This window comes from Chiloscyllium plagiosum, unplaced genomic scaffold (assembly GCF_037043375.1).
Source record: "Chiloscyllium plagiosum isolate Xiang-an unplaced genomic scaffold, Cpla_swu_hap1 HiC_scaffold_7, whole genome shotgun sequence".
Taxonomy (NCBI): domain Eukaryota; kingdom Metazoa; phylum Chordata; class Chondrichthyes; order Orectolobiformes; family Hemiscylliidae; genus Chiloscyllium; species Chiloscyllium plagiosum.
The window spans coordinates 36102462-36130426 of record NW_028270145.1 but is presented as its reverse complement, the minus strand read 5'-3'; the positions used below and the strand labels follow the sequence as shown (position 1 = coordinate 36130426).

At 43.4% G+C, this 27965-nt stretch overlaps 1 protein-coding gene across 8 annotated transcripts in view; it reads left to right on the top strand.

Annotated features, from left to right (window-relative positions):
- LOC122551442 (aldehyde oxidase 1-like) overlaps nt 1-27965 on the top strand; it is a 142707-nt gene that overhangs the window by 9421 nt on the left and 105321 nt on the right. For 7 of the 8 annotated variants that reach the window (XM_087988902.1, XM_087988896.1, XM_087988895.1 and 4 more), the window contains 6 exons: nt 7100-7208; nt 9992-10118; nt 15671-15732; nt 19942-20043; nt 20690-20770; nt 21151-21295. In XM_087988902.1, coding sequence (XP_087845028.1) covers nt 7100-7208; nt 9992-10118; nt 15671-15732; nt 19942-20043; nt 20690-20770; nt 21151-21295 — 626 coding nt within the window. Of the gene's footprint in view, nt 1-7099; nt 7209-9991; nt 10119-15670; nt 15733-19941; nt 20054-20689; nt 20771-21150; nt 21296-27965 lie in introns of those variants that run through there. The other variant, XM_087988898.1, reaches the window with a different exon arrangement.

Below are 27965 nucleotides of genomic sequence, written 5' to 3'. Positions count from 1 at the left end.
GGCCATTTATATCCAAGTAATTTATATATATAAAATGGAAACACCAGAGGCCCCAGCACTGATCCTGTGGAACATCACTGATCACAGACCTCCTGTCAGCAAAACACCACTCCACAACTACCCTCTGTCTGCTATGACCAAATCAATCTTGAATCCAATATGTCAATTTACCCATGGATCCCATGTGACTTAATATTGTGGACCAGCCTATATGAGGGGATCTTGTTAAATAGGCAAAAGTGAGGACTACAGATGCTGGAAATCAGAGTCCAGATTGGAGTGGTGTTGGAAAAGCACAGTTAGTCAGGCAGCATCCAAGGAGCAGGAAAATCGACGGTTCGGGCAAAAGCCCTTCATTAGGACTGAAGGCAGGGAGCCTCCAGGGTGGAGAGATAAATGGGGGTGGGGGGGGGGTGCAGGGGAGAAGGTAGCAAAGAGTACAATAGCTGGATGGGGGTAGGGACGAAGGTGATAGGTCAGAGAGGAGGGTGGGAGAAGGTAGCAAAGAATACAATGGATGGATGGGGGTGGGGATGAAGGTGATAGGTCAGAGATGAGGGTGGAGTGGATAGGTGGGAAGAATGATTGGCAGGTAGGTCAGTTCATGAGGATGGTGCCGAGCTGAAAGGTTGGAACGGGGTAAGGTGGGGGGAGGGGAAATGAGGAAACTGGTGAAGTCCACATTGGTGCCCTTGGGTTGAAGTGTTCCAAGATGGAAGATGAGGCATTCTTCCTCCAGGCATCAGGTGGTGAGGGAGTGGCAGTGGAGAACGCTCAGGACCTGCATGTCTTCGGCAGAGTGAGAGGGGTAGTTGAAATGTTGGGCCACGGGGCGTTGAGGTTGATTGGTGCAGGTGTCCCAGAGATGTTCCCCAAAGTGCTCAGCGAGAAGGCGCCCAGTCTCCCCAATGTAGAGGAGACCGCATTGGGAGCAACGGAGACCTTGTTAAATGCTTTAGTAAAGTCCATTTAGACAACATCCACTGCTCTATCTCATCAATCACCTTCAACACTTCCTCAAAAAACTCAATCAAAGTTGTGTGACAAGACTTATTCCGCACAAAGCCATGCTGACTATGTGAGGAGAGGTTGGGTAGACAAGATTCTTAGGGGACTTGACGGGGGAGATGTGGAGAGATTGTTTCCCTTTGTGAGAGAGTCTAGGACCAGAGGGGCATCATCTCAGAATGAATGTTTGCCAATTAAAGACAGAGGTGAGGAGTAATTTCTTCTCTCGGAGAGGAGTGAATCTATGGAATTATTTACTGCAGAGGGCTGTCAAAGCTGGGTCATTAAGGATATTCAGGGATACGAGAGAGAGCGAAAGCAAGATTTTTAATCAGGAAGCGAATCGAGGGCTTTGGGAAAAGGCAGGAAAATGGGAATTGAATGTGATCAGGTCTTTCACGATCTCATTGAATGGCAGAGCAGACCCAATGGGCTGAATGGCCTACTTCTGTTCCTGCATTTTATGGCCTTATCATCTCAGCTGTAGGTCTTCTGACCAATTATGATGTAGGCCTGCACTCTGTAAATGAAAACTCTCTTTTAAATGACCTTGCAGGGGTTAGATTTACTCCAAAAAGAAATCTCACTTCTGAAGCAAAATGGAGTCATAGAGATGTACAGCATGGAAACAGACCCTTCGGTCCAATCTGTCCATACCGACCAGATATCCCAACCCAATCTAGTCCCACTTGCCAGCACCCGACCCATATCCCTCCAAACCCTTCCTATTCATATACCCATACAAATGCCTCTTAAATGTTGCAATTGTACCAGCCTCCACCATATCCTCTGGCAGCTCATTCCATACACGTACCACCCTCTGTGTGAAAACGTTGCCCCTTAGGTCTCTTTTATATCTTTCCCCTCTCACCCTAAACCTATTCCCTCTAGTTCTGGACTCTCCCACCCCAGGGAGAAGACTTTGTCTATTTATCCTATCCATGCCCCTCATAATTTTGTAAACCTCTACAAGGTCACCCCTCAGCCTCCGACGTTCCAGGGAAAACAGCCCCAGCCTGTTCAGCCTCTCCCTGTAGTTCAGATCCTCCAACCCCGGCAACATCCTTGTAAATCTTTTCTGAACCCTTTCAAGTTTCACAACATCTTTCCGATAGGGAGGAGACCAGAATTGCATGCAATATTCCAACAGTGGCCAAACCAAGGCAGAGAGGGAAGAAGACACAGGAAGGTTGGCCTTTGGTTTTTTGATTCTCTGCTGCAGGACATTTTTAGAAGTGCTCTGAACCAGCAGGTAGGTTATCTTCTCCATGAATTGGAGGAAGAGGCCAGGCACCCGGTGTAAACAAGGGCGGCTGGAAGTAGTGGAGTTGTGAGTATTAGGAGAATCAGACCGTTCCATCCACTGACTCCATGCTAGCCCAGATTAACAATCTGCTCACCATGACTGCCACTTTACCCAGAACAGAGCAAACTCTCATTTTTAGCATGTCGATGATGTGCAACCACATGCTCTGCAACTGTTTTCCAAAGGGAAGTGCAGGAGGAACATGAGAAGGAGGATGCAGACAGGGATTACAGTATGGGAGCTCTTCTTAAGTTGCTCCCATTTCTCATTCCTGGTCACTGTTTCTGTCCCAATGACTGAGTCTGCCTCTGCACAGATCCAGGTGGGGAAATTTCTGATATGACCCTCTGAGCTCCAAATGCCCTCTTTGGGCCTGTTATCTTTTCAGTGTGGTAATGAGCAGCCTGATTGCAGCTCTGCTGACACCATAGGGATTGCACCATGCAGGAGCTACTGTACAGGAAGTGGATGCAAAAGACTTAATCACTATACCGCGTATTCAGTCGGGTGTGTATGGCAATGTTTATCGTGTTATATTATTCCAGTGAATGATGGAATTTTATTTGTGATTCAAATTCTTCTGGCCTCAACTTTTTTGCAACCACCATTCTCCTTCTGTTATCTTTGGATTTGTGCATACACAACCATACCCCACAATGATGGCCTGCAGTATTTTTTTCCAACAGACCAATCCAGTTTCCCCTCTCCCCCCACCGATACCCTTCTCCACCTTGCCGGATTAGTTGTCGCCCTCAATAACTTTTCCTTCAGTTCTTCCCACAGTCTCCAAATCCAGGCTGGCCATGGGCATTCACTTGGGCTCTAGCTATGCCTGCCTCTTTGTCGATTATGTCAAATTGTCCCTCTTCAGTGCGTACACTGGTAGTGTTCCCTAACTGTTCTGCCATTATATCGATGACTGCATCGGTGCTGCATTCTGCACCCAGGCTGAAGTGGAGCAGTTAATCAAATTCACTAACAACTTTCAGCCTGCTCTCAATTTCACTTGGTCTGTCTAGGTCACCTCCTTACCTTTTCTTGACCTCTGAATTTCCATATCTGGTGACAGTTTACAGACTGATATTTACTATAAACCCACAGACTCCCATAGCTACCTGGACTACACCTCCTCCCATCCTGTAGCTTGCAAAAACTCCATCCCATTCTCCCAGTTCCGCCGTCTCTGTTGCATCTGATCTGACGAGGAGATGTATACCACTCCCAACCATCCCTGAAATCCTCCTATTACAATGTTTTTCTACTTTTGCTGTCATTCAGACAGGCCTCCACCATACCTCCTCCATTCTCTGCTCCACTGCTCTAAAGCCCCATTCCCCCCCCCCCCAAACATAATAAAGATAGGTCCCTTTTGTTCTCACTTTCCATCCCACCAGCCTCTGCATCCAGTGTATCCAATGGTTTGGATGAGAATGTACAAGGCATGATTAGTAAGTTTGCAGTATCATGGACAGTGAGGAAGGTTGTCAGAAATTGCAGCAGGACCTTGATCAGCTGGAGAAGTGGTCCGAGAATTGGCAAATGAAGTTTAATATAGATAAGTGTGTGAGATCTTGCATTTTGGAAAGTCAAATCAAGGTAGGAGTTTCATGGTAGGACCTTAAGGAGTGTAGTGGCACAGAGGGACCTTGGAGTTCAGGTTCACAGTTCTCTGAAAGTGGAGTCACAGGTAGACAGAGCAATGAAGAAGGCTTGTGGCACATTGGTCTTCATCAGTCCAGGGCAGTGAGTATAGAAGTTAGGAAGTTATGTTGCAATTATATAGCAGAAGAAATTTACAAGCATGTTGTCTGGACTCAAAGTAATAGGGAGAGGTTGGGCAAGCTGGGACTTTTTTCTTTAGAGCATAGGAGACTGAGGGGGGACCCAACAGAGGTGTATATGATCATGAGAGGCATTGATAGGGTGAATGCACTCAGTCATTTTCCCAGGGTTGGGGAATTGAGGACTAGAGGACATCAGTTTAAGGTTAGAGGGGAAAGTATAAAAGGGAACCTGAGGGGCAACTTTTTTACACAGAGGGTGGTATACAAATGGAAGGAGCTGCCAGTGGAAGTGGTTCAGACAGATATATTAACAACATTTAAAAGGCATTTGGAAAGGTTTAGAAGGATATGGGCCAAGTGCAGGGAAATGGGGTTAGCATTTGGTCGGCATGGACCAGGTTGGGCCAAAGGGCCTGTTTCCGTGCTGTAGGGCTCTATGACTCTATGTTTCATCCTCAAACGCTTCCACCAACTCCAATTAGACCCCACCACCCAGAACATCTTCCCCTCCCAACGACTCTCTGCTTTCAGCAAGGACCATTCCCTTCACCACTTCCTGGCACACGCCACATTCCCCTTCAACTCCAACAACCCCCCCCGGCCACCACCTTCCCCTTTAAGTGAAAAAATGCTGCACCTACACATACACCACTTCCCTTACCCCTATCCAGGGTCCCAAACAATCCTTCCAGGTGAGACAGTGGTTCACCTGTATCTCCTCCAGCCTAGTCAACTGTATCTGGTACTCCCAATGTGGTCTTCTCAACATCAGTGTGACTGAGCATCTTTGCCAGGCCTGAAAAGGATACCTGACCTCCTGGTTACTGCCCATTTCAATTTACCTCCCACACCCCCTCCAACATGTCCATCCTTGACCCCTCCATTGCCGCAGTGAATCAGACTGCAAATTAGAGAAACAACATCTTATCTTCTGCTTGGACAGCCTACAGCCTGAAGCACTTAACATTTAGTTCTTGAATTTTACATAACCTTCCCACTCATCCCCCGACTCCCTTTCCAGCCCCACCACTTCCCTTCCAATCCAACCACTGACCCTTCCTTCCAGCTATCTATCGGATTCATCCATCCTAATCAGGTCATGCCTACTACCTGTGTCACCTATCACTACCTCACCATTCCGCTACTCTCCCTCCCCCCCCCCCCCCCCCCCCCATCACCCCTCTTTATCTATAGCTCCATTTAACCCCACCTCTATTCCTGAAGAAGGGTTATACCTGAAATGTTGACTTCTCCATCTCCTGATACTGCCTGGCTTGCTGTGTTCTTCCAGCCTCCTGTTTGTCTACTTCAGTGTTTGAATGGTCATGTCAGTGGCTAACGTTCGCAGAACAGCACCCTCTTCTCGATTTATGCATATTCAGTGATCGTTTTTAATTTCTAATTGAACTACAGTGTCATCTACAAGATGCACTTATCTATTGCAGATTGTGAAATCCTGGTGATGTCACCATTGGATCCCTCGATAGACCCTGAGGAAAAGAAATATGACTGAGGTTACCTTAACTACGACCAGCAATGTAGTTTTAGGTGGCCCTCTTGGAAAGAAATCTTCTTCCAGGAGTTTATGAATGTCAACAATGGCTAGCCACCTGAAGCAGTACTGCTGTCATTATTGAGGAAACTCGCCCTCCGTATGTCAACTTTCTGGGTGTCGGTTCTTTCAGCCTCTGGTTCAATATCTATTTCCTCTGTCCTGTGGAGCTGCATGTCATGGTGTTATTGCTGCTCTTGGTTCCTGGTGCTGCTACTCCTCTGGTTTCTGCTGCTATTCTTGTTGCAGGATCAGTTTCCCGCTAACTTACTTCCCTGCTGTAGTGAAAGCTGACAACGGGGCCGTTGAGATGGTGGGTGAGTCATCTCCCAAGCGGGAAGGTTATGTAAAAGCATTTCCACACTCTCAGAAATGGCCAGGAAACAATAACTTCAGACTGTCAGAATACAAGCACAAGCCTTTCACTCCTGCTGGCTATGAGTTTCGCAGTGCTCTTCTTTGGAGAATTTCACAGTTCAATATGGTCCCCATTGTGCTCGCATTTCATCCCATGCGCTGTCTGTTAATGCCTGGAAGCCAAAGTAAATTCTCAGTTAATATCCTGTTTGAATATCTCTGGTAGTTATCCAAAAGCCCTCCACAGTGTTTCCTCACTCAACCGCAAATCCAACTGGATTAACTTTAAGAGCATAAGACCATAAACTTTAGGAGCGGGATTAGTCAATTCAGCCCATGAAGTCTCCTCCACCATTTAGTCATAGCTGAACCCCATCCTCCTGCCTCTTCCCTGTAACCCTTGATCTCCTTACCAATCTATCTCCTTATCGATCTATCTCTGTCTTAAATACGCACAGTCGTGAAATGTTCCCAACCTAAAACCACTTTTTGCATTTTTAAACCCATGCCCAAGCATGTACCTGCCTTCAGCTGTTAAAAGTTTGTCCAGAGACCAGATAGAAAGATAGAAGAACCAGAAATAGACATGCAGAGAAAGGAGTCAAGAAATAGTAAGACAGACTGAGAAGAAAGCACAGAGAAAGAGAAAAATCAAATGAAAGGGTGATAGACAGAAACTTATAGTGACAGACAGAAAGGTATTGAGAAGGAGAGACAGAAAGTGAGAGAGAGTGTGACGGAGAGCAAAAGAGGTAAAAGGACAGAGAGAATGAAAGAGATATTGTGATGGATTTGTTGAGAGAGAGAGAGTGAAAGGGAAAGATGTTGCAGTTCCTCATGAGATTGACAGCTGCCTGACCATGTCAGTTGCTTCTGATGTTTCAGTGTGCATTGACAGCCAATGCACTGTGTCAGGATTCTCACATGGAGAGTGCACAGATGAGTGAGGTCAGAGAACGTTTCAGGGAAGAGTTACATGATAAGGGTTATGTACCTGTGCAGGTTGGCTTCAAAGCAAAGGCACCAGATTTCCTTTCTGAGTTTTGATTGAGCCGTTGTTGCTGGTATTGTTTCCTTGACTGTGATTGAAAGCCATTTCTCTGTTAATGCCTGCCTGACTCCTGTCTGTATGCTTCATGGTGCTGCAGTGACCACTGTGGAGGGGATTGGCAGCACCAGAACCAGCATCCACCCAGTGCAGGTAGGTACGGGCTTGCAGGAGGGTGACTGTTGTTATGAAGGTGTATGTGGTTTTGTACCTTTAAGAGAGAGTGAAGCTGACACGGAAGCACAGAGTATGCTAAAAAATTTAAAATGTAAAATTTGGTTATGAAACAAATAGATGGAGCTGTGTTGCTATGGTACACAACAAATTCAAATTCGGCCAATCAATTTAAATAACGTCCCAAGATAACAAAATGCAATCAAATTTGAATTTTAATGTTTTGATGACATCAATCCGATGAGACGGTCTGATATTTTGGGGTATATAAAATTGGGTATTTTGAACCGTTAGCCAAAGCAGCAAAGAGCACCAACAAAAATACAGCATGTAGAGCTTCTCTCTGAAAGGTACCTCTTCATATGAAAGTTGTGAAGCAGAAGATCGAAGAAAAGACCCAGGAAAGTACAGATGAAGATACCGAGGGAACAGCAATAACTGGCTGGTTTTGCAATTTGATTTTTTTGTTAAACTTGATCGGGGGTTTTACCGAATCAGTATGTTGTTGTAGAGTGGAAGGTAGATAAATTGATCAGACAAAGGAGGATTACCATATAGGTGGTTGTTGTTTAGTGTTCTTGTGTTTCTTGGAGTTAAATAATAAATTGTTAAATTTTTTTTCTTTATGTAGAGGGATTTTTGAAGTTCTTGGTCACTCATATTTTAACAGATTGTGAGGTGAGGTGAGCTTTTCTGCGAGTCTGGTTCAAATGAGCAGAAAGGGTAAACACTGTAACACTGTGCAGCAGAAGGACTTGATAGATTAGACTCATCAAAACTCTGAGCTTCTGAGTCCATTGTTTCTGCTAAGAGGGGATCTGATTGAGATGTATACAATTATTAATGGATTGAACACTCTGGATGGGTGAATCCAGAACCAGAGGACACAGTTTAAAAATAAGGGGTAGGCCATTGAGAACAGAGTTGAAGAGAAACTTCTTCACTCAGAGAGTAATGGATATCTGGAATGCTCTGCCCAGAAGGCAGTGGAGGCCAAGTCTCTGGATACTTTCAAGAAAGAGATGGATAGAGCTCTTAGAGATAGTGGAATCAAGGGTTATGGGGATAAGGCAGGAACAGGATACTGATTGTGGATGATCAGCCATGATCATAATGAATAGTGGTGCTGGCTCAAAGGGCCGGATGGCCTACTCCTGCATCTATTGTCTCTTGTCTATTGTCTATAAATTGACCAGGACTGGGTGAGGCTGGAAGGATTAATTCAGGAATATCTGGGGCAGTGAGTTGTAAACTTGAGGAGATATCCAGGCCCTTTCAATGAGAAGGCCAGTACATTAAGGACATTTTGTTTACAATGGGTCTTGTACACTCAGGCACCTCACACTGTGACGGGTGACAGAAGCATCACCAACATTTGTTGTCTATCTATGGTCACTGTAAGAAGGAGGAGGTATTGACAGTAGACCTGCTTTCTTGAACTGATGGCAAGTATCTGATATACCTGGATGACTTACTAGATACCCTCATAGACAGTTAAGGTCAGATTCATTCTTCTAAGAATGGAGTCATGTGATCATGATAGGTTTCCTTCCCTAACGGGCATTAGTGAATGAATTGCATTTTAACAACACCGTTTTAATCACTTTTATTGATATCTCTTAGACAGAGCTCAAATGATCAAAATATTGCAGTGGAATTTAAAAGCACCATTTCCAAACTATTGGAGCAGTGAGATAATTTCCACACTATCATGACCACTTCTGCAGGTGGAGAGATTCCAATCAGACCAGGTTAAATGCAGAAACACACAGACTTTGCTGAAATGTTTTACATTTTCTCATCCTAGTCGTACTGGTATGTTTGATATATTCAGGTTCCCAAAGCGAGAAATAATCTCACTTTACCTTCTGCTCCTTTTACACCATTCCCCCATTTCCATTTTGCATTATTTAATACCCACATTAGTTTGTACCTCATTTACATTTGATCTCTTTTCCACCATATACTTCTGTTCCGTCCATATATATACCCATCACTTCCATACCCAACCTTGACTTTATTTCTCACTAATTTTAATGGAAAGATTGTAAAACTGATGCCCCATTGATACTGTCAGTTTCTTATCCGTTCTATAATCATGAATGTGATGAATTCTGAATGGCCTCAGGGCAACTTCTAATGGGCAATAAGTACCAGGTTTGTCAGCAATATCTGCACTCCTGGCCAGAATATTAGTATTTCAGCAATTGATCTGAGTTGATAAGCCACAGAGATCTCTACTAGAGGACTAAGTGGAGAGCAGAATGAGGGAGTGACCTGAGCGTAATTGGATGACAGATGTCACAGAGCAGATGTAGACCAGCTGCAATGGATGTGAGGATGACACAGGGTGGAACCGTAACATCATGCCTCCTGGAAAGAGTAGCTCCAAGCAGCAGATGCAAAAAAACAAAGGGTGATGAGAAGCTATGAGCTAAATCTCAAGGAGTGTAAAATCAGTCTACTGAGCTTATGTGAATGACTGACCTCATACTAAAATCAGGAACATATCAACTGTGCAAAGATTGAAGAGGCTGGTTTCTCGTTTGTTATTGTCTATTTCACATGTTGTCCAATTTTAATTTCCTCTGCCAAAATTACAGTTGAATGATTTCAATGTTGGTGCCAGTTGAGAATGTAATCTACTGCATTGTTGCTAAATGTTACAAGCAAAGATGTATCCACATTATTTCCTATGTTTCTCTTTCTCTTTCTCTCTCTCTCTCTTTTTCTGCAATACTCCCCTCTACTTCCCTCTGCAGGAGCGCATTGCCAAGGCACATGGCTCTCAGTGTGGGTTCTGCACTCCAGGAATGGTCATGTCCATGTACACCTTGCTGAGGAACAACCCAACACCTAGCACTGCACAGTTACAGCAGTGTCTCGCAGGTACTAAATCATACTTATCACCATACTTATGATTTGTGTCTTCCGATTCACATCATAGTTTGAGAAATAGCACCTGGAACAACTGCATTAATTTGAGACACTCTTGATATCTAGTTTAATTTTGCAAGTCTCTTCCATCTGACAAAACTATAATATTACAGGTGTCTGTTAAACCACGATTTGTTTCAAATTAGAAGAGATTGGAACATGCTGACACAAAGTTTTCACTGACCATGAAATTAACAGCGTTCATTATCGTAGAATGCCTACAGTGTGGATGCAGGCCATATGGCCTTCGACATCAACCCTGCGAAGAGCATCCCATCCAGACTCACACCCCATTCCTGTAACCATCCATCTCCCATGGCTAATCCACTTGGCCTGCACACTATGGGAAATTTAGCATAGCCAATCCACCTAACCTGCATATCTTTGGATTGGTGGAGGAAACCAGAGCACTTGGAGGAACCCCTTGCAGACACGGGGAGAATGTGCAAACAGACAGGGTGGAATCAGACCCAGGTCCCTGGTGATGTGAGGCAGCAGTGCTAACCACTGAGTCACTGCTGTCCCAAGGCATAAGACAATAAGACCAGAAGATAGAGGAGCAGAACAAGGCCAATTGGCACATCTACTCTGGTCACCAGTTGAACATGGCTGACATGTTTCTCAACCCCATTCACCTGCCTTCTCCCCATAACCTTTGATCCCCTTACTAATTAACAACCTATCTTTGTCATAAATACATTCCACGGTCTTCTGCGGCAATGAGTCCACAGATTAACCACCCTCAGGCTGAAGAAATTCCTCCTCAGCTCAGTTTGAAAGGATCATCCCTTCACTCTGAGGCTGTGCCCTGGGGTCCTAGACTCTCCTCCTAGTGAAAACACCTTCTCCACGTCTATCCTATCCAGGCCCCTCAGTATTCTGTAAGTTTCAATGTGACCCCTCTTATTCTTCTAAACTCCATCCAGTACAGACCCATAATCCTCAACCATTCCACGTATGACCACCAATATAAGACATAGGAGCAGAAATTAAGCTATTTAGCCCATCAAGTCTGCTCCACCATTCACACATGGCTGACAAATTTCTCAACCTCTTTCTCCCTGTAACCAGTGATCCCTTGACAATCAAGAACCTATCTATCTCTGTCTGTCAGTGACTGGCCTCCACAGCCTCTGTGGCAATGAATTCCGTAGATTCACCACTGTCTGGCTAATTCACCTCATCTCTGTTCTAAAGGGTCTTCACTTTATTCTAAACCTGTGCCCTCAGGTCCTAGTCTCTCCTACCAATGGAAACATCTTCCCAACATCCACTCTGTCCAGGCTATTCAGTATTTGATAAATTTCAATTAGATCCCCCCTCATCCTTCTAATTCTATTGAGTATGGACCCAAAGTCTTCAAATGTTCCTCATATGTTAAGCTTTTCATTCCTGGGATCATTGTTATGAATCTCGTCTGGACATGCTCCAGGCCAGTACCTCCTTCCTGAGGTATGCGGCTCAAAATTGCTCACAATACTCTATATGTGGTCTGACCAGAGCCTTATAAAACCACATCCCTGCTTTTATATTCTAATCCTTTTGGAAGAAGTGTCAACCTTGTATTTGCCTTCCTAACTACCAACTTAACTTGCAAGTTTACCTGAACAGAAACCTGAACTCCCAAATCCCTTTGCACTTAAGACTTCTGAATTTTCTCCCCATTTAGAATATAGTCTATATCTGTAGTCTTCCCACCAAAACACATGACCTCACAGTTTCCCATGTTGTATTCCATCTGCCACTTCTTTGCCCACTCTCCTAACCTGTCCAATTCCTCTGCAGCCTCCCCGCCTCCTCAATACAACCTGTCCCTCCACCTATCTTTGTATCATCTGTAATCTTCGCCAGAATGCCCTCAGTTCCTTCATCTAGATCATTAATGTATGAAATGAAAAGTTGTAGTCCCAACACTGACACTTGTGGAATACCACTAGTGACCAGCTGCCATCCTGAGAAGACTCTTTTATCTCCACTCTCTGCTTTCTGCCAGATAACCAAACTTCTGTTCATGTTAGTACTGTGCCTCAAACCTTGGGCCCTTATCTTACTCAGTAGCTTCGTGTGCAGCACCTTGTCAAAGGCCTTCTTGAAGTCCAGATCGATCAACATTCCTTGGTCTAATCTGCTCGTTACCTATTCAAAGAATTCTAGCAGATTTGTCAGGCATGACCTCCCCTTGATGAAACCATGCTGACTTTGCCCTATTTTACCATATACATCCAAGTATTCAGAAATCTCATCCTTCACAATGGACTCCATAATCTTACCAACAATTGAGGTTAGACTAATTGGCCTGTAATTTTCCCATCTTTTGTCTTACTCCCTTTTTAAACTGTAGAGGGGATTCGGGGGTTGGTGGGGGTGGTATGGCGGAGGTTACGTTAGTCCTCTGGGACTCTCCCCGACTCCAGTGATTCTTGGAAGATCACCACTAACATTTCCACTATCTCTTCAGCTATCTAAAAATTGATACCAAACCACATAAGTAAATACAGAAATTAGCGCCTTCTGGAGTACTGTGTGCAATTCTGATGCCCCTGTTATAGGAAGATATTATTATTAAAGTGGAGAGGGTTCAGAAAAGATCTACCAGGATGTTGCTGGGAATGGAGGGTTTGAGATGTAAAAATAGACTGGAAGGACTGGGGCTTTTTTTCTCTGGGAGGTTGAGGGGTATCCTTACTGAGGTTTATTAAATCATGAGGGGCATAGATAGATAGAGGGGCATAGAGTGGGGGGGGGGGTTCAAAACAAAGGGACATATTTTTAAGATGACAGGAGAAAGATTTAAGAAGGATATGAGGTACAATCTTTTTATATAGAGATTAGTTCGTGTGTGGAATGAACTGCCAGAGAAAGTGGTGGATAAGAGTACAGTTACAGTGTTTTAAAGACATGGATAGGTACATGAATAGGAAGGGTTTGGAGAGATATGGGTCAAGCTCAGGCAGGTGGGTCAAGTTTAGTATGGGAACATGTTAATGTGGACTGTTTGGACCGAAGTGTCTGTTTCCCTGCTCTATGACTCGATAAAAGTAAAAACAACCTGCATTTAGATAGATAAAATCCCTACAGTGTGGAAACAGGCCATTTGGCCCAAAACTGACCCCCTGACGAGTATCCCACCCAGACCCATTCCCTACCGTATTACTCTACATTTCCCTTGTCTAATACACCTAACTGACACACCCCTGAATACCATGGGCAATTTAGTTTAGCCAATTCACCTAATCTGCACACCTTTGGACTGTGGGAGAAAACCAGAGTACCAGAGGAAACCCACACAGACGGGGGGAGAATGTGCAAACTCCACACAGAGAGTCGCCTGAGGCTAGAATTGAACCCGGGTGTCTGGTGCTGTGAGGCAGCAGTGCTAACCACTGAGCCACCCTCTAATGTGCAGGTTAGGTGAATTGGCTGTGCTAAATTGCCTATAGTGTTCAGGGATGTATAGGTTAGGGGAATGGGTTTGGGTGGGATACTCTTCAGAGGGTCAGTGTGGACTTGTTGGACTTAAGGGCCTGTTTCCACAGAGTCGGGATTCTAATACCTTAGACCAAACGTTTGCTCACCTGCTCACGCCAGGACACGGTTACAAAGGTTTAGGCTGACTCTAGTACAGTACAGAGTGAATGCTGCTCTGTAAGAGGTGCTGCCTTTCGGATACGGTGTTAAACTGAAGTGTGATTAAATGCCACATATACATAGCCTTTCCCACCACTGTTGGATATTTGAAAGCTCTGTGCACTATAGTCATTATTTTGAAACATATTCACTTTTTTAATGTAAGAACAGCAGCAGCAAATTTTCACATATCAAGCTCCCACTAGCAGCCAAGTGATAATGCCGAGAAAATCCACCTTCTTGATATAGATTATCAGATGCATGTTGGCCATGATACTGGAGATATTTTCTGGGGTTTGTGGCTTATATATCATGTGCTGAGCTGGGCAGTCCAGCTGCTCTCCAATTCGGCCAAAAACTCACTGATTGTGGATCTGACATACAAAGGTCTGTCCACAGCCAGCAGTTACACATTGTTCATGCTTCAGGTACTGTTGGACAACCTATCTCTACACTGACCCTCACTGTAGTGATTGATAGCAAGATGACAGAGACCTATTCTACTCGGGAGGGGAAGCCCCATCTTTCCGGTAGACTCCCTGGCCTCATGTTTGACATCACGATCCACCTCTGCATATGTGGCATTTAATCACACTTCAGTTTAACACCGTATCCGAAAGGCAGCACCTCTCACAGAGCAGCATTCACTCTGTACTGTACTAGAGTCAGCCTAAACCTTTGTATCCGTGTCCTGGCGTGAGCAGGTGAGCAAACGTTTGGTCTAAGGTATTAGAATCCCGACTCTGTGGAAACAGGCCCTTAAGTCCAACAAGTCCACACTGACCCTCTGAAGAGTATCCCACCCAAACCCATTCCCCTAACCTATACATCCCTGAACACTATAGGCAATTTAGCACAGCCAATTCACCTAACCTGCACATTTTTGGTGCTGTGGGAGGAAACCGGACCACCCAGAGGAAACCCACGCAGACACAGGGAGAATGTGCAAATTCCACGCAGATAGCCGCCTAAGGCTGGAATCAAACCTGGGTCCCTGGTGCTGTGAGGCAGCAGTGCTAAACACTGAGCCACTGTGCCGCCCATGTTTTAGAAGTGACTTTAAGGAAGAGTTAGAGGTGAGAGGGAAGAAAATCAAAAGGGCATGCCAATTCTGGAGCGATTAAAGTCTGGAATACTCAAGTGAAAGAAATACTAAGAAATTGAAAGTTTGTCAGCCTGATGGAAGTTTCAGAGATTGGGAAGGAGATTGGTAAGGAGAGATTTAATGGAAGAATGGGAATTTTAACATTGAAGCTTGGGATCAAACACAGGGATGATGAGTGAACAGGATTTGATGCAGTTTAGGACATGGATGGTGTTCTGATATAATGGGATGTTCAAGTATCAACTACTGGTGGCTTCTGGTTGGGGAGAATGCTGCCATCAATCCTCCCTCCTATTGCTAGTCTAAAGACTGTAGGTATGTAACAGAGAATGGACCACAAATAAGTCTCAGTAGAAGTGGCACTTGTCTTATATAAGATGATGTAGGTTACTATTTTGAGTAACTACATAATTGATTACGTTAACACTTAGGCATTGTTATTTATTACTAACAAGAGGGAGAGATGATGTGTGCCTCCATCTGGAGACTCTGAGACTTCAGTGGATTTTCCACCCAGTGGCTAAGTGACATGTTCAGACCACGTTGAGCTCAGTATAGCTCAAGCATGAACTCTTTCAGAATCATTACTTGATACACCAGGCAGCAACTACCTTCACTCCATTCATCTCTTATTACTGAATTTCACCAACATCTGCATTTTCCTTCTGGTTTTCTAAATGCCCAGAACTGCGTTCTCTGTTGGCTTAAATTGTGGTTATTTTTATTTCTTTTCTCGGTTCTTCTGATCTTGAATCTCACTTGTGCCTTACAGGAAACCTGTGTCGTTGTACTGGATATAGGCCAATTGTTGATGCTTTCAGAACTTTCTGTACGGTAAGGAACCTGGTTCAATACCAGCTTTTTAAATGCTCATGCAACATAGGAAGAGAAGGAGGCACTTCACACTTTTCTGCCTGTTATGCTGTACATTAATTCCATTTACTGCCATGGTTCTGTGCTCTTAACCAACAAAATCTCATAATTTCAGTTCAGTAAAGTTTCACTTGACCCCAGTCTCAGAAGCTTTTTGGGGACATAAGGATTCAAGATTTCCACCACCGTTGTCTGAAGAAATGCATTCTGAAATCTATGTCAACTGCTAGAATTATTCCCCTTTGTCTGGAGTTTCCCATCAGTGGAATTTAAAAGCCCTTGGGGCTACAGTGAAACGTTTCCCCACCCCAAATTGCATGGTTATTGATTTCTCATTTGGTCTAATGTTGGTGTTACATACAGGGTAGTTTTTGCTATTTTACCTAGTTATAGTGAACTTCTACTTTGTAAGCAGCTGATTTGCATATCTTGAAGTCAGCAAAAGCTATTTCACCTGCCATACCACTCCCTGCCCATTTTGAAATCTAACACTATTGAAACGCTTGTAGAATTAAAGCAACCAAATGAAATTAACTGGCAGTCAACCTGAGCACTGTTGACTATCCCTATAAATAGGACTCGAGTGGTGTTGATATTTTCTAATCATCCTGTTCAGAGTTTGTTATTACACACCTCTAGAATAGATGGGCTTGAACCTGAGCTCCCTGGGTCAGAGGTCGGCACACTACAATTGTGCCACAAGACCCTTATTGGTGTGATTCTTCATTCACGCTGCTTAATATAATTGAGCTATGTGAACTTAAGACTGGCCACAGGCTGGAAGACACAGCTTCAACGTAGCAATATTTACAACAAATCATGTCACATGCTGATGGATGCTCAGAGCTATTTGTTTTTCCTATCCAGGTGGGTATTATCTTTGCTTTTCAGAAAACGCCATGTAGCACACTCTGCCAGAACTGTGGTGTTCCATGGATGTTACTTTGATCCTTGATGGCATTTGTATCTTCCAAAAAGCATTGTATTATAAAGTGAAGGTTGTCCCTCCTCTGAGAACTAAAACTGAAACACCCAAAGAGGAGCGCCTCGCTCTATAATCTGTTAAAGTAGAGTGAGAGAAGTGGTGTAAATTTTTCAGCCACGTCTAGCTGTTAAATAAAATAAATTCCTGATACTCACTTTAAAATCAACAAGTAACAATTTATTTATCTAACTCCAACAATGAACAAATTAACAAAACAATTCCCTTTTAATTATTGACAATTCCCGAATCATGCAAGATTTGAATGGTATGCTGTTCCAATAAATAGGAATTCCACTCACATGACAAGACAATAAAATTTAGTCGCTTGAAATTACAACCAGGTTACGTATCTTCTGGAACTTTCTATGTCTTCTCCGCAGATCCTTCTGTCAGCAAAGTTTTCTTTGTAGATTCTTCTGTCAGGAATTTAGATGGTGCGCTGGGGTAAAATAAATGGTGCTTTCTGTAATAGTCACGATTTGGAGATGCCGGTGTTGGACTGGGGAGTACAAAGTTAAAAATCACACAACACCAGGTTATAGTGTAACAGGTTTATTTGGAGGCACACTAGCTTTCGGAGTGATGCTCCTTCATCAGGTGGTAGTGGAGGCCTCAATCCTAACACACAGAATTTATAGCAAACATTTACAGTGTGATGTAACTGAAATTACACATTGAAAAATTGATTGTCTGTTAAGCCTTTCATCTGTTAGAATACAGTGATAGTTTCACTTCTTTCATGTGTAAATCACAAAACCTTTTTTTTTAAAAAATTGCATTCTCGGGTTAGTTGTTAACAATGGTGATAGCTAGACAATATGTTGAAGCTGTTGGCCCCCTCTGTTCTCTGTCTATGCCATGATGTTTAGATTGATTCTAATCTAAAAAGTGAGATAACGGAGCTTTACATAAATTCATGCAGTTTTTGAGCTCAGAGTTCTACATGAATATATGCAGTTTTTGGGCAAAGTACAATGTAACTCGGCAAGTACAAATTCATCCCATAAAATATATGTGTGCATGTGGGTCTTTGTCTGTCTATGTGTGTCTGTCTGGATTGGGGGTTGTGAGTGTGAGAAAGTGTATGTCTGTGTGTGTAGTGAGTGCAGAGTGTCTAAAGTCTGTGAGGGGGTGCATGTGTGAGTGTGGGAGTATGTGTGTCTGTAAGGGTGTGTGTGGGTGTCTGTGTGCGCGTCTATGTGTATGTGTGTCCGTGTGTATGTGTGTATAGGAGTGCCTGTGTGTGTGAGAGAGTCTGTGTGTGTGTAGAAGTATCTGTGTGTGTGTATAGTGCAATGGTGGTCACCTGTAATGTGACATGAACCCAAGGTCCCGGTTGAGGCCCTCCCTATGGGTACCGAACTTAGCTATCAGCCTCTGTTCAGCCACTTTTCTCTGCTGCCTGTCCCGAAGTTCACCTTGGAGGATGGTCACCCGAAGGTCCGAGGCTGAATGTTCTGGACCACTGAAGTGTTCCCCAACTGGGAGGGAACCCTCCTGTCTGTGGATTGTTGTGAACGGATGAATGGGCACCGCACAACAATCAACAGACAGGAGGGTTCCCTCCCAGTTGGGGAACACTTCAGTGGTCCAGGACATTCAGCCTCAGACCATTGGGTGACCATCCTCTAAGGTGGACTTCGGGACAGGCAGCAGAGAAAAGTGGCTGAACAAAGGCTGATAGCTAAGTTCGGTACCCATAGGGAGGGCCTCAACCGGGACCTTGGGTTCATGTCACATTACAGGTGACCACCATTGCACTATACATACACACAGATACTTCTACACACACACACACTCTCACACACACACAGGCACTCCTATACACACATACACACATAACGCAGACGTGCACACAGACCCCCCACACACACCCTTACAGACACATGCACCCCCTCACAGACTTAAGACACTCTGCACTCACTACACACACACACATATACACTTTCTTACACTCACAACCCCCAACCCAGACAGACAGACACACTCACACAGACAGACAAAGACCCACATGCACACATATATTTTGTGCGGTGAATTTGTACTTGCAGAGTTACATTGTACTTTGCTCAAAAACTGCATGCATTCATGTAGAACTCTGAGCTCAAAAACTGCATGAATTTATGTAAAACTCCGTTATTTCACTTTTTAGATTAGAATCAATCTAAACATCATGGCATAGACAGAGAACACAGGGGGCCAACAGCTTCAACATATTGTCTAGCTATCACCATTATTAACAGCTAACCCGAGAATGCAACTTTTTTAAAAAAAGATTTTGTGATTTACACATGAAAGAAGTGAAATTATCACTGTATTCTAACAGATGAAAGGCTTAACAGAAATCAATTTTTCAATGTATAATTTCAGTTACATCACACTGTAAATTTTTGCTATAAATTCTGTGTGTTAGGATTGAGCCCTTCACTACCACCTGATGAAGGAGCGTCGCTCCGAAAGCTAGTGTGCTTCCAATTAAACCTGTTGGACTATAACCTGATGTTGTGTGATTTTTAGCTTTCTGTAAGAGCTGGCAGTTAGCTCTAGGGCTTTGTCCAACTGCTCCCTTCTTTTATACTCTTGATGACATCAATTTCCTACAATAGGTTTGGTCCTATGTTGTCAAAACCATCGGACTTAAATGTAATAGGTTTTTAGTATCTAAGTGCCTGGTTTAAATAGATTGGCTAAATTTAAAACCCGTTGTCTTATTGCTGTTGGCCTTTTGATACAAAATGTTTCAGTTTGGGTGCTCTCTGTGCACCTGCAAACTTTAAAGCTGCTGTTCAGACATCCATTTTTAAATCTAAGCGCAGAAAAAAGCCCACCATCTTTTAAAGGGACCACACAATGGTTTTCCCATTTTACAATTTTACAAACACCAACTTCGCAACAATGGCTTACCAAGCCCAATTTCTGTTGCCTATAATGATCTTCTTAATCAGTTCTCCTGCGCTCAAGGAAATACAAGTCCGTGCTATACAACTTATCCTCATTTTCAACCTGGATCCAGACCTATCACCTTTGTTGGGAAGCCTTATTTAAGATATCTTTTGTAATTAATGGCAGTCTTAAGGCTGTAGCAGCTGTCCTGCTGTAAAGGTAAAGGCTGCAGAGAGACCTTGTAGTCACTCCTGTCAATGTTCATCATTTCCTCCCTTATTTTCCAAACTCTTTCCTTCCAGGCGTCAACTTGCTGCCAGAGGAGAGGTCCAGAGGAAAGCTGTCACCGAGGAAAGGCTGAGCAAGATGGAATCATGGCAGAATCAAAGGACAGTGATCAGGATGTTAGAAACTGTTAAGTTAAATTTGGGAAGGTTCATTATATCTGTTGATGTAAGAACGAATGGAGGCAGATCATGCCAAGGGCCCTTTTGAGGCCTGCATGTCTCAGTGTTCTGCAAATGACTTACGAGGGCCTTGGGCCTCTGTTCTAGGCCAGAGTGGATGAAGCATATTGGCTCAACTCAGTTAGCCAGTTAGAATTCAGATAGAATTATTCCCACTCTTTGGACATGATGGTCCCACCCACTATCGGAGTCAGCCCTTAATGCTGTTCTCTGTTATTATCGCATAGTGAATATCACTCATTACTACTATTTCCTTCTCTGTGTTAAGACTCTACAACAGAACTGGAGTGTGCTCTTCAGGCACTAGCCTGGACAAAATCTTTGGATACCCTAAGCTGCCAAACTGTCAGGGACTGACCTTTGGCTTCCCCTGTTAAGTCCAAAAAAATATAAAGTGCTAAGTTTAGCACTGGCTTTTTGGAAGAGCTACCAGAAAGTTTCTTCATTCTCTCCACATAGCTCAATCCTCATCTCAATTATTATTCTCACAAGATGTCACGAGTAAGTGAAGAGATAGGCAGGGGAGAAAACTAAGTTAAGGAAAGAGATGTTCTGTCCTGATCTGTCCTATTGTTGGTTTCAGATGTGTAGCCAGCTGTTCAAAACAGATGATCTACTTCCACTGGATGAAACACAGGAGTTGATATTCCCACCAGAGTTAATGGTAAATTGTATACCTGACTTATTTGGCAATTGTTCTTGCGTTGCCTAGTAATTTGGATACCAAACTACCATGACACACATTACTGGGTTAGTATAGAGGGAGATGTACACTATATCTAGGTCCGTGTTGTCCCTGTCCTTAGAATGTTTGATGGGGACAGTGTTGAGAGGCTTTATTTCTGGATCTAACGTGTACCATACCTGCCCTAATAATGTTTGATGGGACAGTGAAGAGCGGCTTTATTCAATAGCTAATCTATGCTTATTTGCACTTGGAATATTGGGTGACTTTCAGTAAGTGTTTGGATCTCTGTATTCAATATTGAATTTCTTTTTCCTTAAGCCCTCTCTTGATGATTAATATATCTGTCCTTGATGCAGCTAATGGAAGAGCGGCAGGAGAAGAGAACCCTTGTGTTCCGTGGAGAGAAAATGATGTGGATTATTCCAGCAAATCTGGAGGAACTTCTTGAATTGAAAAGCCAGTATCCCAAAGCTCCCCTTCTAGTGGGAAACACCAACATTGGTGAGAATAAACTCTATGGAGCTTCTGTTCTGAATAGCTCATGTTTCTGAACAAAACCAGGGATTAAAACATGATCCATTTTTTCTATTGTTTGGTAACATTTGAAAGTATCTACAGGTCACATCACACAGGGTGACTATTTTGTCCAATATTCATAGAATCATTACAGTGTGAAAACAGGCTATTTGGCACATCAAGTCCACACTGACCCTCCAAAGAGCATTCCATCTAGACATACCCCTGTATTTTAATTGGCTAATCCACCTATCCTGTACATCATGGACAATTTAGCATGGCCAATCTACTTAACCTGCACATTTGTGGGAGAAAACTGGAGGAAACCCACACAGACACAGGGAGAACATGCAAACTCCACATAGACAGTTGCCCGAGGCTGGAATCGAACCCGAATCTCTGGCACTGTGAGGCAGCAGTGCTAACCACTGAACCACTGTGCCACCTGTGTATGTTTGTGTTCTCTCTGCAAAGGATCTCGCTTATTAGTTCCATATCCTATCATTCATCCATAACTTTCAAATATTTCTCTGCAAATATTTGTCATACCTTGTTCTGGAATTCTTAATGGAATTTGTTTCCTTGGCCTTTCACGTTGTTAAAATATACGTAAAACATTTTCCTCCTTTTACTTTTCATGTCATTTATCTTAAAAACTGTTCTCTGTGGTTACTGACTCTCTCTCCAGCAGAAATAGTTTATCTCTAACAATTCTGTCATAACTCATCATGAGTACTGAACAATGTTAATAAATCTTCCCTAAACCTTCTGTACTCCAAAGAGAACTTCTTCAGTTTCTGCAGTTCCTCTATCTAACTGATGTTTTTAATTCTTGGTCCCTTTCTAGCTCATATCAAACGCAAAACTTCCTTGACACCTTATTACACATTGTCTTCTTCTTCTGAAAATGACAACACGTGCTGGAGTATCAAGCTAAGAGCAAATCCCTGACTAGTATTCCATCTGAACACTACAAATGAATTAGGTTATATTTTATATGGGAGGTTTTTAAAGAGGATTGACAGAATTAAGTGAAGATGAATTGACTTGGCCTTGAGCTGCTTGAGTCTCCACCACCTCAACAACACTTCATGTCCCAAATTAGTGAGTGTTGGTGGCCTGAGAAATAGTGTCTTATACCTCAGCAAACATTATAGTAATGACAATGTGAAGTAATAAAGAGCAGAAACTGGGGCCAAGACTTTTCCCACAACAGGGCTGCCTGAAAATCATAAATCTCACCCCATGTCACTTGCTACGTTTGTGGGAATGCATTTTGTACCTGCAAGTGTTATGCAGGTAACTGGACATTTAAGTCATCAGCTGTTTCCATTGACGTGGGAGTTTGGTAGCCTTTCTGTGTGAAACCCAAAGTGTGCAGATTATATTTAATAATGTGATATGTTTGATTTGTTTGGATATCCCTCAGGTTCCCTTGCCGATGACAAGCTAGTTTAAACCCACCCCAACAACACGAGCAAATCTCTCTGCGAGGATATCAGATCCAGTTCCTTTAAGGTGTAACCTGTCCAACTTGTACAGGTCCCAACTGCCTCAGAACTGATCCTAATGCCTCCAAAACCTAATGCCCTTCCTCCTGCTCCATCTCCAGTCACATATTCGAATAATGAATCCTCCTGTTCTTATGCGAATATGTATGGCACTGGTAGTAATCCTGAGATTACTACTGTTGAGGCCTTGCTTTTCAATTACCTTCCCAGCTCCCTGAAATCTGCCTTCCGGATCACATCTCTCTTCCCACCAGTGCTGTTGCTACCAACATGCACCATGACTTCTGACTGATTTCCCTTCCACTGAAGGATGCCTTGCAGCTGCTCTGTGATACCCTTGGCCCTGGCACCAGGGATCCTAGAGTCACATTAACTGCAACAGAAATGCCTGTTTGATCTCCAACTATGGAATCTCATATTACATTTGTGCCACACAAATGCCAGGCAATGACCATCTCCAATAAGTGATCATCTAACCACTGCCCCTTGACATTCAATGGTGTTACCATCACTGAATCCCCCACTATCAACATCCTGGGGGGTTACTATTGATCAAAAACTCGACTGGACTCATCATGTAAACACAGTGGCGCCAACAGCAGGTCAGAGGTTAGGGATACTGCAGTGAATAACTCATCTTTTGACTACCCCCTCAAAGCCTGTCTATCAATATATGGCACAAGTCAGGAGTGTGTTGGAATAGTCCATCCTTACCTGGATGGGTGCAGCACCAACAACACTCAGGAAGTTTAGCACCATCCAGGAGAAACAGCCCACTTGATGAGCACTACACCCGTAAATATAAAATTTCTCTACCATCAACACTTAGTAACAGAGGGCGTACTATCTACAAGAAATTCAGCAAAGATCCTCAGACAGCACCTTCCAAACTCACAACCACTTCCATCGAGAGGGACAGGGGCTGCAGATACATGGAAACACCACCACCTTCAAGTTCCCTTCCAAACCACTGACCATCCTGACTTGGAAATATAGGGTCGCTGAGTCAAAATCTTGGAATTCCATCCCTTAACGGCACAGCAAATGGACTGCAGTGGTTCAAAAAAGCAGTTCACACCACCACCTTCTCAAGGGCAACTAGGGATGGGCAATAAATATTGACCAGCCAGTGACGCCCACATCCCAAAATAAATTTTAAAAAAGCCAAAGACGTGAAATTCCCTGCTAAAATTAAGTATCGATTTCATAGAATATAGAACAGTACAGGACAGGCCCTTCGGCCCTTGATGTTGTGCCAAGCATTTATCTTAATCTAAGATCAACTTAACATACATATCCCTCAATTTTCTGCCGTCCATGTGCTTGTCCAGCAGTCACTTAAATGCCCCTAATGTCTCTGACTCTACTACCTCCACTGGCAGTGCATTCCATGCACCCACTACTCTCTGTGTGAAGACATGCCCTCCAATCCAGGCAGCATTCTGGTAAATCTCCTCTGCACCCTCTCTAAAGCATCTACATCTTTCCTATAATGGGGTGACCAGAACTGGACACAATATTCCAAGAGTGGTCTAACCAGGGTTTCATACAGCTGAAGCAAAACTTTGTGGCTCTTAAAACTCAATCCCCTGTTAATGAAAGCCAAGATGCCATACACCTTCTTAACAGGCTATCGATTTGTGTGGCAACTTTGAGGAAGCTATGTACATGGACTCCAAGATCCCGCTGTTCTTCCACACTACCAAGAATCCTGCCTTTAACCCTGTATTCAGCATTCAAATTCAACCTTCCAAAATGAATCACTTCACATTTATCCAGGTTGAACTCCATCTGCCACTTCTCAGCCCAGCTCTGCATCCTGTCAATGTCTTGTTGTAGCTGAACGCTACCTACAACATCACCGACCTTTCTGTCATCAGCAATCTTGCTAACCCACCCATCCACTTCTTCATCCAAGTCATTTGTAAAAGGGACAAAGAGCAGAGGCCTAAGAACAGATCCCTGTGGGATACCACTGGTCACCGACCTCCAGGTGGAATACTTTCCATCCACTACCACTCGTTGTCTTCTTTCGGCCAGCCAATTCTATATCCAGACAGCCAAATTTCCCTGTACCCCATACCTCCTAACTTTTTGAATGAGCCTACTGTGGGAAAAGTTATCAAATACCTTACTGAAATCCATATACACCACATCCACTGCTTGACCTCAATCAATTTATCTCGTCACATCCTCAAAGTACTCAATAAGGCTTGTGAGGCATGACCTGCCCCTCACAAAGCCATGCTGACTATCTTTAATAAAACTATTGTTTTTTCAAATAGTCAAAAATCCTATCTTACAGAATCCTTTCCAGTACTTTGCTTACCACAAACGTAAGACTGCCTGGTCTGTAATTCCCCTTCATGAACAGAGGAACAATATTCGCCTCCCTCCAATCAGCCAGTACTACTCCTGTGGAGAGGATGCAATGATTATCACCAGAGGTGCAGCAATATCATTCCTTGCTTCCTGTAGTAACCTTGGATATATTTGGTCCGGCCCTGGGGACTTATCTAACTTGATGCTTCCCAGAATTTCCAGCACATCCACTTTCTTAATATCCATCTGTTCAAGCTTTTTAACCTGGTCCACGGTGTTCTCACTATCAACAAGGTTCCTCTCTCTAGTGAATACTGAAGCAAAAGCTCATTTTAGGATTCCCCTACCTCTTCAGACTCCAGGCACAAGTTCCCTCCTCTATCCCTGATTGACCCTACCCTCTTTCTGATCATTCTCTTATTCCTCGCATAAGTGTAGAACACCTTTGAGTTTTCTGTAATCGTTCCTGCCAAGGCGTTTTCGTGCCCCCCCATAGCTCTCCACAGTTCATTTTTGAGTCCTTTCCTAGCTACCCTGTAATCCTCTAAAGCTGTGCCAGATCCTTGCTTCCTCAACCTTAAGTAAGCTTCCTTCTTCCTCTTGACAAGAAGCTCCTCTTTTCTTGTCACCCAAGGTTCCTTCACCTTACCATTCCTTACCTGTCTCAGTGGGACAAAGTTATCCAACACTCGCAACAAGTACTCCTTAAACAGCTTCCACATTTCTGTTGTGCATTTCCCGTAGAATGATTGTCCTCAATTTAAACTCCACAGCTCCTGTCTAATAGCATTGTAGTTTCCCCTCTCCCAATTGAATACCTTCCCACGCTGTCGTCTGCTATACATCTCCATGGTTTTGGTAAAGATGAGGCAGTTGTGGTCACTGTCACCGAAATGCTCACCCACTGAGAGATCTGACACTGGCCTGGCTTGTTGCCTAGTACCAAATCCAATTTCTTCAGCAGGAAGTTGAGAAAACAGGTAACTGAGTTCTCAATATCAGAAGGACTTATTCAAAGCACACTGATAGATTGAAACAGAGGCCCAGTGAGGAACTGCAATTTGGATCAAAAGAGAGTTCAGGGCAAAAGGGGAAGAGGAATTTTAATTAACGTTTGCTGCAAGAAATAAAGTCTTCAGAGCAAGAGTTGAGAGGGAGGAGTATAAGGCCCAGCTGAATAGGCCAATGTGCAACGAAGACCAACTGCAGTGTGATGTCATGAGGACAGGGAAGTGAGTTGATTGAGGAGTAAGTTTGATCAGTATTTCCAACCTGTAAAGGGAAAGTTAAGAATTTAGTTTGTGTTTAAATGTCTAGTCTTTTTTGAATCTCTTTTTCTGAAAAAATGCTTATTAGCTTTTCACAGTAAGTTCATACTTATCTAAGGGTAAAAAATATTTTTTATCATTACAGGATGGTAGGTCAGAAGGGCTAAACAAAATGTACATCCACTGTTCTGCGTGAAGTAATTGACATAGTCTGTATCCCGCACAAATATATCTGTAGAAAGTGTCACTGGCTGTATTTGCTTGAGCTCTAGATTTCGGAACTTGAGCAGTAGCTGGAGTCACTGTTGTGCATCCATGGGGCAGAGGGCCACTTGAATAACATGAGGAGGTGGTCACACTACAGATTAGAAGGGTTGAGGCAGAGAGAGCATAGGTGACCACCAAGCAGTCTGCAGAAACTAGTCAGTTAGTGCAGCAGTCCCATGACTCTATTGTGCTTGCTAATTAGTATCCCACTTGGGAAACTGGTGAGGGGCAATGGTTTCTCAGTTGAGTGAAATCACAGCCAAGTCCATGACATCATAGATAACTGAGCTATACAGGAGAGGAGGAAGGAGACTTTAGTTTGTTCTTCAGCAAAGAAAATAATTTACAAGGAGCAAGTAAGCATGGAAGTCCTTACTCATCTGTTTTTAAAAGAGTGTCTCCTTTTACAGGTCTTTTCTTTTCCATTTTGTTTGAAGCTGACATTATTCATTTGGTTGACTTCCTTCTGCCGGCCTGATCTAACATGGCTGCTTCCTTTTCTATCAGGGAGGTATTTCAGGTTTCTTCTGTTGACAGTCTTTCCCTTTATCTGCCTGTTCTCATCCACTATCTGGCTGTGTTTCTATGTGAAAATCGCAAAGGCAGGTGTAATTCTTATGTCTTTCAAACTTGCACAGAAAAGTCTTCTTCAAGCTGGAAAAATGCTTATGGACAGGTCACAATTTAAAAAATGTATCTTATCTTGCAAGATAAAAATTCCTTTTTATCTAGGAGTCAAAATCCTGGAATTTCCCCTCTAACAGAGCTGCAGCAAATGGACTGTACTGATTCAAAAAGGCAGCTCACCATTACCTTTTCAAAGTCAACGAGGATGGACAAAAAATGTTGACCCAGCCAACGACCCCCTCCCCCCACCCCCCCAACCCACCAGTGAATTAAAAAATGACAAGTTATTTTTCAGTTAGGCTAATTTTGTAAATTCCCAGGTATTTCATGTCCATACATACATCGCTTCTTTTTGTAAGCTGCACCTTTTAATCTATAATGGTTAAGCTTTCTTCACATGGCCTTGCTCTGTCTCTATCTATTGGTCAGTTGGTCTCCTTACACAGTATGTTGGTGTATCAAGAACCTTTGAACAGGATAATCCTGTGGCTTTGGAATCCGATCCTAGGCTGGTGAATGGGCTCCCAATGCAGCCAATCAATGACATAATAACATTTCTAACAGAAGCAACCTGTCAGTCCCTCAGAACAAAGAAGAAAACACTACAAGTCAACCTGTGTCCAAACGCTCTAATGTGCTCCTGACTCTGCCAGAGGCAAC